Source organism: Lepidochelys kempii, chromosome 11, assembly GCF_965140285.1.
Source record: "Lepidochelys kempii isolate rLepKem1 chromosome 11, rLepKem1.hap1, whole genome shotgun sequence".
Lineage (NCBI taxonomy): Eukaryota > Metazoa > Chordata > Testudines > Cheloniidae > Lepidochelys > Lepidochelys kempii.
Window position 1 is genome coordinate 6,513,663 of NC_136390.1, and position 14,035 is coordinate 6,527,697.

At 42.9% G+C, this 14,035-nt stretch overlaps 1 protein-coding gene across 6 annotated transcripts in view; it reads right to left on the bottom strand.

Moving 5' to 3' along the window:
* CNTNAP5 (contactin associated protein family member 5) overlaps positions 1 to 14,035 on the bottom strand; it is a 419,241-nt gene that overhangs the window by 155,217 nt on the left and 249,989 nt on the right. For all 6 annotated transcript variants that reach the window (XR_012154186.2, XM_073305029.2, XM_073305027.2 and 3 more), the window contains one exon: positions 6,405 to 6,511. Coding sequence is in view for 5 of the 6 variants with exons in the window: in XM_073305029.2 (XP_073161130.1) it covers positions 6,405 to 6,511 (107 nt within the window). In the remaining variant the exon portion in view is untranslated. The remainder of the gene's footprint in view (positions 1 to 6,404; positions 6,512 to 14,035) is intronic.

The following is a 14,035-nucleotide window of genomic DNA, read 5'->3' on the forward strand; positions in this document are numbered from 1 at the left end:
GCTCCTCATCAGTACTCATTAAGAGATCCTTATGATCTTATGAGATCCACCTTATGAGATCCACCACCTTTTTAGAGCTGACAACACATAAATCATTCAAAAATTCATTCACTTAAAAATCAGTTTTCCAAGATTTATTTCCCAATGTATTTATAATTACTTTGGGAACTGACCACAAACAGTTCATTGCAAATATTCAGTAGCTTATATTTAAAATATGAGCTGCGTAGATTACTTCTGATTGGTCACATATCTCATGGTATTGCTGTTCTCTGATTGCATGAGTGATTTTACTAAAATCAGGCAGAAGCAACTCAGAATCACTTTATGGTGATGTAGCAGATAAAAGGATTAAGGAAATCTAGAGAACATTAAACCTTGTTTTTAATGGAATGCACAGGTATTACCAAACAGTGGCTGGATGAGATGGTAACTGATACATGGCAAATGTGCATGCATGCAAAATGCTAGTTGAGTTTGGTGTGGAGAGATCCTTTCTGGCTCATTTAATTGCCTTTCTGCTTTCTGATACTTTGAAAAAAGGACTTTTGAAAAAATAACCTGTATCACAAGATGGAAGTTGGGTCTGATGATTGGAGCAGTCAACTGGGCATCAAAACCCTGGGTTTTATTTCCAGTTCTGCCATTAACTCCAGCAGCAGCCTTGGAAAAGTCAATTCTCCTTAATACTTAGCCCTACCACAAAAGGGTGCTGTTAAGTACTCTTACTAAAGTGCTTTGAGATCCCAAGATGAAGATTCAAGATCATTATTTTACTCAGTTCATATACACATCTGGCCCAACAGATCTGCTCTATATTTACTTGGCATATTCAATCCAATTAAGCCAAACCACAGAGTTCTGATCAACAATGTTCAAGGCATGAAGACTTCCAGGAAGCGGAGTCATTTTGCAGTCCTCAGCAATGTGCGTGATGGCTTGGGGCTGCCCACACTGACATAGCGAACCATCTCTAAAACACCACCGAAATTCTGCTGCAGCACAAGTTCCATGTCTGATACAAAACTGATTGAGAAGGCTCCATTGCCTTTGGGGTGAATCAAACCCAGGTTGATGCTGAGTGTGCTCTGAGACAAGATAATTATTTGTCATTTTCTCTGTGGACCACGAAGGTCCCCATGTGTCCTCTACCATAAATCCCTCACCTGGTAAACTTATCCACAATGGTGCTGTGAGGGCAGACGACCTTGTGGTGGATTAAACAAGTCTTTAGTTAATGGCAGAGGTGGCATATCATGCAATTTCATCACGGGATTTGCTTTCATAGGCTCAGAATTATGAGTGTTTCATCAAACATCCTTGTAAGCAACAACAAATAAAGCAATATGCATCAGGAATATTCCTTCTCTCCTTGCTTTAACAGCAGAAGGATTAATGCAGGCAATAAATTATGGGAATGATTGTACTATAAGGGTGAGGGTAACAATTGTCATGTTAAATGCCAAAAACTGAAATCTCCACTGCTGAAAACTGGCTTTGACAGCTCTGCTATTGACGGACTAATATAGACTCTGCTGTGATATGCCTGGATGACAGATGGCTTATTGTCCCTTTTTAAAATACATATTTATTGATTTTATAAGGAATGTGTTATTTCCACAGACAGCTGAAAATTAATCTAACCACAATGTCATCTTAATGGCCAATCACAAGGGATCTTTTTATTATCCTGAGGGATAGAGTGACTAGATGTCCCGATTTTATAGCGACAGTCCCAGTATTTGGGGCTTTTTCTTATATAAGCGCCTATTCCCCCCCTTCCCACACACCCATACTATGTCCCGATTTTTCATACTTACTATCTGGTCACCCTTCTCAAGGATCACAAAATTTCCCTAGAATTCAAACCAAGCCTCTGGCCGGGGGGGGGGGGGGTCACTTCAACCAATTCTGTTTGGTCCCTGCCCCACTGAGGTTTGGGTCAGGGCTGCATGTCAGTCTCTTGGCTGCAGAGCTACTGCACCCTGCACTAGACCCAGGATCACATGTGGGTCTCCTTGACAGACAGGATGAAAGAACAAGGAATGCCTAACCTGCTCCTGACAGGAGCAATGCTGGAGGATGAAGGCAAAGGAGGAGCTGGAAGAGGAGAAAAGGAGAATGAAAAAAGATGACCTGAGGACCGCTGAAGCAGGATATAGGATTGTCATGATAAAGCAAAGCACATGTGCCTTGCTCTTGGGAGCACTGAAATGTAGCTGCTCAGAGACCAAGACAGAGAGAGGGCGTGGAGGTGAATTGGGGGAGCACATTTGTTTCAAAGGCGGTCAGGCCAGACAAAGGCAGACCTGAAAAGTGTGGAGTCTGTCCCCTACTTGCTCCAGCTTGGAACACCAGGAACAAATTCCAGAGCAGAAAATCCATTGTGCTATTGAAGAGAGAAAGAAAGATAAAGAAAACAAAGAAATGAATTATTGTTTGTTTGCTTGTTTTTTTGAAGACACAAAAGAAAAGGCCCTATGTCATAAATATAAAGGGAAGGGTAAACCCCTTTAAAATCCCTCCTGGCCAGAGGAAAACTCCTCTCACCTGTAAAGGGTTAAGAAGCTAAAGGTAACCTCGCTGGCACCTGACCAAAATGACCAATGAGGAGACAAGATACTTTCAAAAGCTGGGAGGAGGGAGAGAAACAAAGGGTCTGGGTCTGTCTATATGCTGCTTTTGCAAGGGATAGACCAGGAATGGAGTCTTAGAACTTTTAGTAAGTAATCTAGCTAGGTATGTGTTAGATTATGATTTCTTTAAATGGCTGAGAAAAAAAATTGTGCTGAATAGAATAACTATTTCTGTCTGTGTATCTTTTTTGTAACTTAAGGTTTTGCCTAGAGGGATTCTCTATGTTTTGAATCTAATTACCCTGTAAGGTATCTACTATCCTGATTTTACAGAGGGGATTTCTTTACTTCTATTTACTCCTATTTCTATTAAAAGTCTTCTTGTAAGAAAACTGAATGCTTTTTCATTGTTCTAAGATCCAAGGGTTTGGGTCTGTGGTCACCTATGCAAATTGGTGAGGCTTTTTATCCAACATTTCCCAGGAAAGGGGGGGGGTGCAAGTGTTGGGAGGATTGTTCATTGTTCTTAAGTTCCAAGGGTCTGGGTCTGTAGTCACCTAGGCAAATTGGTGAGGCTTTTTACCAAACCTTGTCCAGGAAGTGGGGTGCAAGGTTTTGGGAAGTATTTGGGGGGAAAGACGTTTCCAAACAGCTCTTCCCCAGTAACCAGTATTTGTTTGGTGGTGGTAGCGGCCAATCCAAGGACAAAGGGTGGAATATTTTCTACCCTGGGGAACTTTTTGACCTAAGCTGGTAAAGATAAGCTTAGGAGGTTTTCATGCAGGTCCCCACATCTGTACCCTAGCGTTCAGAGTGGGGGAGGAACCTTGACACCCTACATGCACATTCTGCAAATATCTGTGCTGAAGGGGAGTGCAGATAAGATGTTTACAACAGGCTCAGCAGACAGAAAGACAATTCATATTCACATATGGAAAAGATGCTATGAGAGGAGCTTATGCAAGAAAGAGTAGGCTTGATATGACTATTGAGCACATGCATGGCTGAGTCATAAACCTCCAATACAGATGTCCAAATACTTTAGGAAGCATCTATCCTGGGAGTGCACTGATAGTGACAACATTATGTAGTGGTTAGTGCAGGAAACTAGCCATTCAGTACTCCTGGAAGCTACTCTACCTGACTTACTGCTAGAAGCCAATTAGTTACCCTCTCCAAAGCTCATTTGACCAATCCATAAAATGGGTATAGTACTTCTCTACTTTACAGAGGTTTTATGGAACAATGGGCCAGGCCCTCAGCTGGTTTTAAATGGTGCAGCTCCACGGAAGCTGAGGCTATGGCTCAATGTACATGAAACACTTTAGGAATCTCAGATCAGAAGCGTTCTGTGCAGTAACAGTGAGAGTTGTCCTGGTTTGCCTCCAGATCATCCATCTTTTAGGTAGCTGTCCTGGGATACTAAAAGTCCTGGGTTTTGCCAGTCATGTTCCCATGGGATCCCTCAGCCCCTGGTGGCTGTCCTGAGGGGAGCTGCATCATGGAAGCATCTGCCCAGAGGCAGATTTGGCTCTGGAGTGTCTGGGAGTCACTGGGAGGGACGTCTCAGGAGCAGCAAGCAGGATGGGGGAGCTGGGAGATGGCACGCCCAGTCACCTCTGAGCAGTTACTGGCTGCAGGGGTCACCACCAGGCGGGAGCGGGGGGCAGTCGGCCAGCACAGTGTCCTGCTTGGCAAGGTCAAAGCCCAGGGCAGCCCCAAGAGCAGGAATCCCCTGAGCTGGTACCATGTTCTTGGAGTGGGGTGGGAAAACAGTGCACTGGGTGTGGGGTGGGCAGGTGGTATATGGGTTGTAAGTGGTGGGATATGAGGTCCAGCAAGATGACCCTTTTTTTGTGCCTCAGAGTTGGCAACCCCGAGTGGCATTATTATTAAGAGACTCCTTTCAAGGCTCAGGGGCTCACTTATACTATGCCTGCACTGAATTGAGAGCTCTAGGACATTTCCAGTCTTATAGGGGTCATCCTGTGGCAGCCAGAAAGGCCACTGAGGCATGTTCAAGATGCATAGAAAGGCATGTGCAAGATTCATCACATACCAAAGCAAATATCAAGAGTTAAATTAAATTCTGTTAATTACCTTCTCCCAAAGCGTTTGGATATATGGACAACTCCAGAACTTGGAGAATTTAGCCATTTCAGACATTTCTCGTCATCTTTTATACCAGTGTTCAGTGCTCTGCTGAAAGGCTAATAAAGCCAAGAAAGGATAGACTTTCTGAAAGCTATAATATAGCTCTTAGCCTTAAAATCAGAGAAATACAGAAGTGGGAGATGAGAGTCTAAGGAGGTAACAGAAGCTACTGGAATAAGGGTCACTAAGCATTTAACAGAGCTGTAACCTTTTGGAACCTGAGACTATGTTATGTGACTGAGGCCAAATAATAAAGATTGGGCTCTTGCCACCATTCCTGCATGGCATACCCTTATTCCACAAGAAACGGATCATGTTGGAGATGGGTTAGTGTGGCATTTACACAAAAACTCATAATACAAAGTCCTTGGGTCTTGGAATCAGACCTCTCACCACAAAGTAAGAAAGGCTTTTACTCTGCTCTCATGCTCCAAGACCACACCCCTGCACACTGGGTTTTGGTTAGAGTGACCTCTCACCCAGGGACTATTTAGTACAGTTCTTTTGCCCTCTTGTTACACAATAAGGTGAAATAGAATTAATTACTTCTATACTCAAAACTTAAAGGAAAATTAACCAAAACACTCAAAATTTTCATGGCAGAGAGGTGGATAATAAAAATGCAAATGAAGCATGGCCTAGTCTGTATTCTCCCCCTGGCACCAACAAGGGAGGTAAAAAGTTTTATCCCTCAAGCCCCTTGGTGGACATACACAGAGATGTATATATGCCTCTGTGTGTGTGTGCACATCTCGGTGTGTGTGTGTGTGTGTGTGTGTACGCATGCACATATTCCTCTTTGTATGCCTATTAATGAATGGACATTAGACCTGGGCAAACAACAGAGAACCAAATTAGGAATGTTTTCTTTAAATGTTTCACTTTTTCACTCCAAAATTTGAATGTAATAAAAGTACAAAGGAAATTGAACAGCTATGTAGCTACCCTGCTACAGTATTTTAAATTCTGAAATGTCATCAGAACATAGTCATTTGATACATTTTGACCAGATATAATTAATACACAGTTATATTAATATGTAAAAACTTTGTTGTGAAACAGTTAAAGTTGCCTCCCCACACACATGATGTTACAAAACCATATACAATAAAAAAATTATTTAACAGAACATATCCTCTGCAGCCCACAGACATGTTACCATTGGCACAAGTACCGATCACCTGACATCAGACTTAACCCCCCCTCTTCACCACACTACCTGTTCCCATCACTATTATGGGCGTGCGAAATAGCAGTGGTATGACCAGTACCTCAAAAATTCACACACACATTTTTCTACAGCAAGATATCTTGATGAACCAGTGAAATGTGAAAAATACAGAAACAGCAAGTTAGAAAAAGAAACCCAATTCTTTGGTGGCTGCTGAAAAAAAGGAGATGAGAAAATAAGATAAAGGAGAGTGAAAGAGTGTCCTTTGACTTTTGATTTATCTCCAGAAATTCTTCTTCAAGTGTGTCAAGAGACTTGTGTGTTTGTGTAATGGATTTCTTGGCTGTTTGTAGTCTAACTGCTGACCCTTTGCAATCCTGTCTGAGCAGAGTCTATTGCTTCCTGTAATAACAGATGATTTCTCGAAGCACTCCATCTGTGCTTTAGCACCACAATCTCATTCAGGCCAGCCTTATCCAAGTATGCTTAACTGGTTTACTTACAGTTATGGCAGGTTTCTCCCATGTAACCCATTTCGTTACAATCACAGTAAAAGGTGGTCCAGGACTGGGAGCATTTTCCTCCATGTTCACAGTAGTTGGGCAAACATCTAATTGGAGATGTTAAAAAAGTCAATTAATTGTAAGCATTTCAGCAGAGATAGCACAGGCAAGGAAGTGTCCCCCACTTCCCCCCGCCCAAAGCTTCCTGGAATGGCATCACTTCACACAATGGCTGAAATAATTATTTCTTCCTCTGATCCACTCGAAACAACAACATTCAGAATAGATACCCATTACCACACATAATACATTCAAAGAGAAGCCCTTACGAACAACAAAATACCCAGCTTGTTTCTGTCCCTAAGAAACCAAAATGCCACTTTCATTCTGATCTCAGATAAGGAGAACAAATACCAGGTGAAAAAGCTATAGAAGATCTTGTTTCAAAAGAGAAGGCTTTCCTCCCCCCCGCCCCACCCCTTTCTCCTTTGGTCTAATGTGGTTTGCAGCTATACAAATTAAGCTGCACCTCAGCTGTGGAAGCACAAACAATACATAAGCCTCAACGAAAAGGACAAAAATGTGTTTATGAATTGTGTATTCTCTGTTCATCTCTTCATTTTAGTTGGTGTTCCTCCAAAGCATTATTGCCACGTAAGTATTAAAAGAAAAAAGAGGTATAACAGTATGCAGTAAGGGAACTGAATAGAAGCAGAAGCTGTGGGAGGCAAATCCAATCTAAAGTGAAGTAAGAAATTCTGATCTCCATTACAGCGATGTAAAACCAGAGTCACTTTGTTGACTCAGATGGAGTTACACTAGCGTAACTGGAAGCAGAGCTTGCCCCAATGTTTTTATTTTCTACTGTGTATTGGATAATCTCCTTGATGTTGTATGTTTGGTTTTTCAGTCAGTAACCTGTGTATACTGTGACGGGGCAAGGCCAGGTGGCTATAGAAAAGTAGTGGGAGATAGATATATTAGCTCCAGGCTAAACAAATCCCTGGTACCAGGATAAGTGAAATGCCAGCTGCTCCAGGTCAATTAAGACACCTGGGGCCAATTACAAACTTTCCAGAAGGCAGGGAGAAGGCTAGGTTGATTGGGAAACCTGAAGCCAATCAGGGGCTGGCTGAAACTAGTTAAAAGCCTCCCAGTCAGTCAGGTGGGGGTGCATGTCAGGAGCTGTGGGAGGAAGTTGCGCTGTTGGAGAGGCTGAGTAGTACACACCATATCAGCCACAAGGAAGGAGGCCCTGAGGTAAGGGTGAAGTGGAGTTTGAGGAAGTGAGCGCCGCTGTGGCGGAAGTAGCCCAGGGAATTGTACATGTCATGTTTCTGAAAGGTCAGCTACCATAGCTGATACTATTAGGGTCTGTGGGCTGGAGCCTGGAGTAGAGGGTGGGCCCGGGCTCCCCCCACACCTTTGCTCCCTGATTAATCACTGAGACTGGGAGCCAACAGAGACTGTGCAAGGAAGGATAACTTCTCCTCATCTCCCTCGCTGGCTTATGATGAAAATGGCTCAGCAGACTGTGACCCTTGTCTCTAGAGAGAGAAGGGTTACGTGGAGGGTCACAGTGAGCCTCCGAGGCTAGCGAAATCTGCCAGGAAATGCGGGACTCACGGAGGCAAGGACAGAGCTTTGTCATAACACACAGTGATTCACTTCGATGTAGATGGGAAAGAAAGACAATCCATCCACTCCACATGCACTACAACTGCATGATCTGTTCCCGTGCTGTAACTGCCCAGTCTTTGCTCCTTTCCACAGGACAGATCCTCAGCTGGGGTAAATCAGCAGTGAAGTCAATGGAGCTACACTGATTTACACCAGCTGTAGCCCTGCGCAGGGGGGAGCATGCTCGGCTGCTCTGTGGGGACGGCACATGCACAAAAAGACACCAGGGTTTTTTCTGTGGTTCGCGTCACCATTTACTAACGATCCCACTGTGTCATTTAACGGAGGTCTACAACTTTAAGATCTTTGCAAAGCTTGCTTCCTCTAGGGCTCTGACAAACAAATTGCTGTTTATATTCATACCTAGACAAGGGTCATTAAGCATCAAAGTACCAGATGCAAAAAGCTTGTGTAACCCACACACCTTCTCGGTGTGGTGTTCTGTCTCATCTAGTGGCACTGAGACCACTTAGACAGGGAGAGAGAGAGAGGTTGAGTCTGCTCTACAGCCTTAGATAACAGCCAGTTGGCTTTTAGTTCACGCAGTAGAGCCTCATGCACTAAACTCCAGAGGCCCCAGGTTCGCTCCTGCCCACCAACGACCGGGGTCTTTCGGCGTTACACTTTCAGAACACATGCAGCGGTTGACTCTACAATTGCTCCACCTTGTACTATTTCATCAACCTTACTTGAGTTGCAGGGAAATAATGGATCAGTGAGGACAGCTGCTTTCTGTGACACAATTCCCCTAACTTCTGTGAAGGCCACTGTTGACATTAATTTACCTGCTGCCCCACTCCATAAGTCAGAATGCCCCACCCCTGAAGGCATATTCAGGGGTAGCAACCAGTATTTATTGATAGCGGGATTCCTGCATGAGTTGCCCTGCCAATGGGCTAGAGGGGAAGTGAAGAACTCGGAGTCAGCGAAGAGGCACAAGACCTCTGGGTCGCTGGCCATGAACCTCAACAGAGATCCATACAAATCTCATGGTGCTGTTGGTGCTAGTGGCCAGACTCCTACCTCTTATGGGAGACAGGAACTCTGGATGTCCCAAAGGAAGAATAAAGAGGAAGCACTTTGAAAAGTCCTGAGTTAGTTCCACTGACTTTCTCCATGGACTCAGGCACTGTTGAAAATTTTACCCAAATGCCATAAATCCAGCCTTTTGCTGTCCTGTCCCGTCCCCTTCAGGTGTAGCCTGTGTAGTGGCTGACAGAGCCCATCAATGTTACTTGGCATTTGTACAACTCCACTGAGCAGAAAGAGCCCAAGGCATTGTACAAATGCTAATTAACTCCCCCCCCCCCCGCAGCACCCATGTGAAGCAGGTATTCCTATCCTTATTTACAGACAGACAAGCTTAGGCATGGAGAGATGCAGTGACTTTCTCAAGGTCACCTGCATCTCCAGAAATGGAACACATGACTCTCGAATGTCTATTCCCCTTCTTTAATGTCTTTTCTGCAAATCCCTTAACCACAGTTCAACTGAAAAATATATCTGCACCCTCGCCACTTCACCCTAGAAAAGCAGGGTGGTCTAATGGATAAGACATTTCAAACCTCTGGCCAGCTTCATGGGGCAGAATTTGTCTTGGCTCTTATGTCCTCTGGGGCCATGGGACAACCCCTAGTACAAGCTAGAGCAGCCATTAGGCTACCTTAAAGTTTCACTCCCACTTCAGTGGATCACATTGGGCTTGCAAGGGTGCAGATCTGTCCACCTTAGCCATGCTTCCTCCCTCTGGCGACACACCTTTCCTGCCTTAGCCACTGCACCAAAATCCTACTTGTATTCCCTGCTTCCGTGGAGGCTTGTACATCTCAATTCTGCCACCTGTAAGATGGGGAGAGTAACACCCACCTCAAAGGGGTTTGGAAAGAATAAATACTTACTTATTAAAAGATGTGAAGTGCTAAGCACAATACTGTGTTATCATCATCATCACTTACAGAATTGTATCATGAACTGATGAACACATTTTCTGCCCATTTAAGTTACCTCTTATTAATTAACCCCATGCAATAAAGTTAATTACTAGTAATTTGAGGTTTCCCAAAGGTCCATGTCTGATGCTTAGCCACATATATTCTAACAGAACAGCTTTCCTTTAAAATGCTTTAGAAGACAAATGGAAATGAAAACTGACCTTCAACTTTCTAAAGACACATTTTTCTTCCCCCAATAATGCTCAAAATGCAAGCTGCATTGTCTGTATAGGCTTTAATGCTGTTAATAAATTCAAAATTAGACTGTTTGCATTCTTTAGTCGATTTGCTTTAATTGGCACCAGCTGCATTGATCTCGTTTTTGGTCAGATAACTAACTCTTCTAAAAGCTTCTGAAACCAATTTCTGTACATCTCCACACTAACAATTACCATAATCCCATTCTAGTCCAGCAATTGTGTGTTCATTAGAAGCTTAATTTATCCTAATTGCCATCGAAGTCAACATTAGGAAATAGCCATGATGAAAATTAATCAAGGGACGGATAAATTATTGGATGACTAATTCCACAATTGTCCCAGATTCCTGGGTCCAATTACATTATCTTTTTGTATTACAAGAGTGCCTACTTATCATTATTTGTGTTACGGTAGTGCGTAGGAGGTTTCAACTGAGATCACAGCCCCATTATGCTAGGCTCTGTACATAAGCATAGTAACAGACAGTCCCTGCCCCAAAGAGTTTGCAATCCAAATAGACAAAGGAAAGGTTATCCCCATTTTACAGATGATGAGAAACTAAGAAACTTGCCCATGATTTCCGAGGAGTCTGTGGCATAGACAGGACTCTGGTTCCCTGAGTCCCAGACCTGCACCATAACCACAGGACCATGGTATCACATGGCAATTGATTTTGACAATGTTGTGCCAATCGGGTGTAATTTCCTTCTTTGGAAGAAGCCTCCAAATTTTAAGGAAAATCAAGCTGGAATATACCGTCATTGGAGGCATAGCCTGAACAAGAGCACTGGCAATCTATGGGTAAGACACCCTGCTCTAAAATGCACGTGTGGGGTTCCCTCTGACTTCAACGGAAGACCTGCACACACATGGGAAGGCAGAATTTGGCCCCTTTGATAGGAATGATCATGATGATAGGAAAGACGGAAGAAGATCCATGTGTTTGATGTTGCATTTGGCATGAAATGAATCTGGTGCTTTCATTGAGCTCCTCATGAACTCTGGGTGATATCCCACAGTCAGCACAAGACATCACACATGCACCAGTCACTGTTTTTCCTCCCAGTTGTAGGGGGAAATAGCAAAAAGGAGCAGTCCGGTACTAAAGTTCCACAGATGTAGTTCTGTTGAAGTGAATGGAACTGGGCCAACAGACACGCGCTGAGAATCGTGCCAACAGTACTTCCCATCTAATGATCTTAGACTGCTTTCTAAACATTAATGACTCAAAAACTCAGCACACCCCTGTGAGGTAAGGGAGTAATACTACTCAACTGAAGGGAAGAAAGTGACTGGCCCAAAGCCCAAGAAAGTCTGTGGCTGAACCAGGAACAGAACATAGAATCAGAGAATATCAGGGTTGGAAGGGACCTCAGGAGGTCATCTAGTCCAACCCTCTGATCAAAGCAGGACCAATCCCCAATTTTTGCCGCAGATCCCTGAATGGTCCCCTGGCTCCCATTCCTGAGCTTTTAACTGACTAAACGGCTTCATTGTGTGTATAGTATCCATACACCTTCCGGTTCTAAAATGGAGGGAGGGAGCCTGCTGGCTACTGAGCTCAACAGTCCAGAGATGGGGAACTTTCAGGCAAAGATTCTGGGGATAAGCCCAACCCCTAAAAAAGCAACAAGAGAGTTTTACTGTCCATGAAGTACAGAAGATCTCCCTTTTTTAGAGGTCTCATTGGACAGAGCAAGTTGCAGATTACACAAGTTAATCACTTCAGAACAATCAAGGACTTGGAAAGTACAGTGTCAGGTGATTTGAAAATTTCAAAATGAGCGCTTAATTGGCAAAAGTGGTCCTTAACACTGGAACTTTCTATTACAGCTGGTCATAACTTCCCCCCTCCCCATGAAATATGGACTTTTTTTTTCTCAACTTAGAACTTTGAGAAAAGACTTTTGTGTGTTTGAATTTTTTCTGTTTTTTTCCTTGACATTTAATTTTTTTTCAAACATTGAAATGTTGAATGTTCATGTTTGTTCTTTCTCTTCTTTTCTCCTCTTCCTTCATTCTCCCCCTTCCCCACCCCTCAATGAATGACATCTTAGCTTGGGTTTGTTTTTTTCTCCTCTTACCCCCCTGCTTTCTCCCCCCTCCACACACACTTTTTCATTTCTTTTTCCAGTTTTATTTTTGCTACTTTAACTTTTCAGAATGTGCTCAACTTTGGAAGAACTGGAGTGTCAGAGATTATTTCCTTTTTCCCAATACTTTCTTTTCCCAAAATGGAGGACGTTTTGAAAAGATACAGAGTACCAAAATGAAAAATGAAAACAGAATATCTTGGCCTTCATTCATTCTATTACAGTCAGTGGACAAAAAAAAAAAAAGGAAAAGGAAAACCAACAATATGAATTTTTTTCCAAAAATATTCCATGAAAATCATAGAAAAAAATGGTTCCGTTTTGATTCCTGTGAAATTTTAACAGCTTTGAAATGCCAAATTTTCTCATGATATTACTATGTCCATATTTCAAACAGCTCTAATCTCTATCTTCATCGGTCCAAGCTCAGATACCTTGGTGATATTGCATACCTACATAGAGAGAGCCTAGATTTGGTGACCTGTGGGACATACTGTAAGATTCATATGGTTTCATGGTGGCTGGGGAAGGATGGTGGAATGAAGCTGTTCTGTGGGGGAAGGAACAGAGCCCATTATCTTGCACGCATATTTTTAAGGTTTGATTTTTGTTATTATTAAAATTTGTGTTCTTAATAATGCTAAACACTAAATGCACCCAGAGCTTAGGAATGAAATGTATATAAATAAATAAAATAAAGGAGATACATAAACCGTTCTCTGGTTAGAATTCATCATTTTGCAAGGCAAACTCAGGGACTCCATCTGCAAAGACTTAGTAAATAAATAGAAATAATAGGGCATTACAGTGACATGCAACTGTATACAGCTGACCAATGTACCAAGAGAGTGCTTGTTATGTGAATGGTGGATATCCAAGCAATTCCAGTAAAGGGAACACCACTCTGCACCCTCTTATATTCCCTTAGGAGCTCAGAGCTGAAGAGTCAGACCCCAGGAGGTGGTCAAGTCACCCCATCACTACATTAGGAAAACAGCTGGTTGAAAAGTCTTGCAGACTTAGGCTACAAGTGTTCAAATTAAGCAGTGGTAGCAGAAGCAGAAACACTGCCAGCTATCAGGAGACCCACGCTCCACACTGAAGCCAATGGGTGAACAGCACTGACTTCACAAGTTTTATGGAAAGAGCCAAACAGAGCAGCGGTATCAGAATCACAAATGTTGTTGAAGAGATCACTCTGCTCGCACTACCCCTAAAATTACTTGTAGTCGCAATTGTTAAGCATATTTCATGCGTGTGTTTGCTTGATCTCACTTACTCTGGAATTATATTGGGGTAATGAGAATGGAATTTGGTGCAATCTTGAATAGTGCATGGAGTTCTGGTTGACCCATATCAAAAAGAATTGGAAAAGGTACAGAGAAGAGCAACAAGAAACAACTGGGGGGTGGGAGGGTGGAACAGCTTCCATACCAGGTGAGATTTAAAACTCTGGGGCTGTTCATCTTAGAAAAGAGAAGACTGAGGGAGGATATAACAGAGGTCTATAAAATCATGACTGGTGTCGAGAGAGTGAATAAGGAAGTGTTATTGACTCCTTCACATAATACAAGAACTAGGGGTCACCTGATGAAATTAAGAAGCAACAGGTTTAAAACAAACAAAAGGAAGTACTTCTTCACACAAGGCACAGCCAGCCTGTCGAA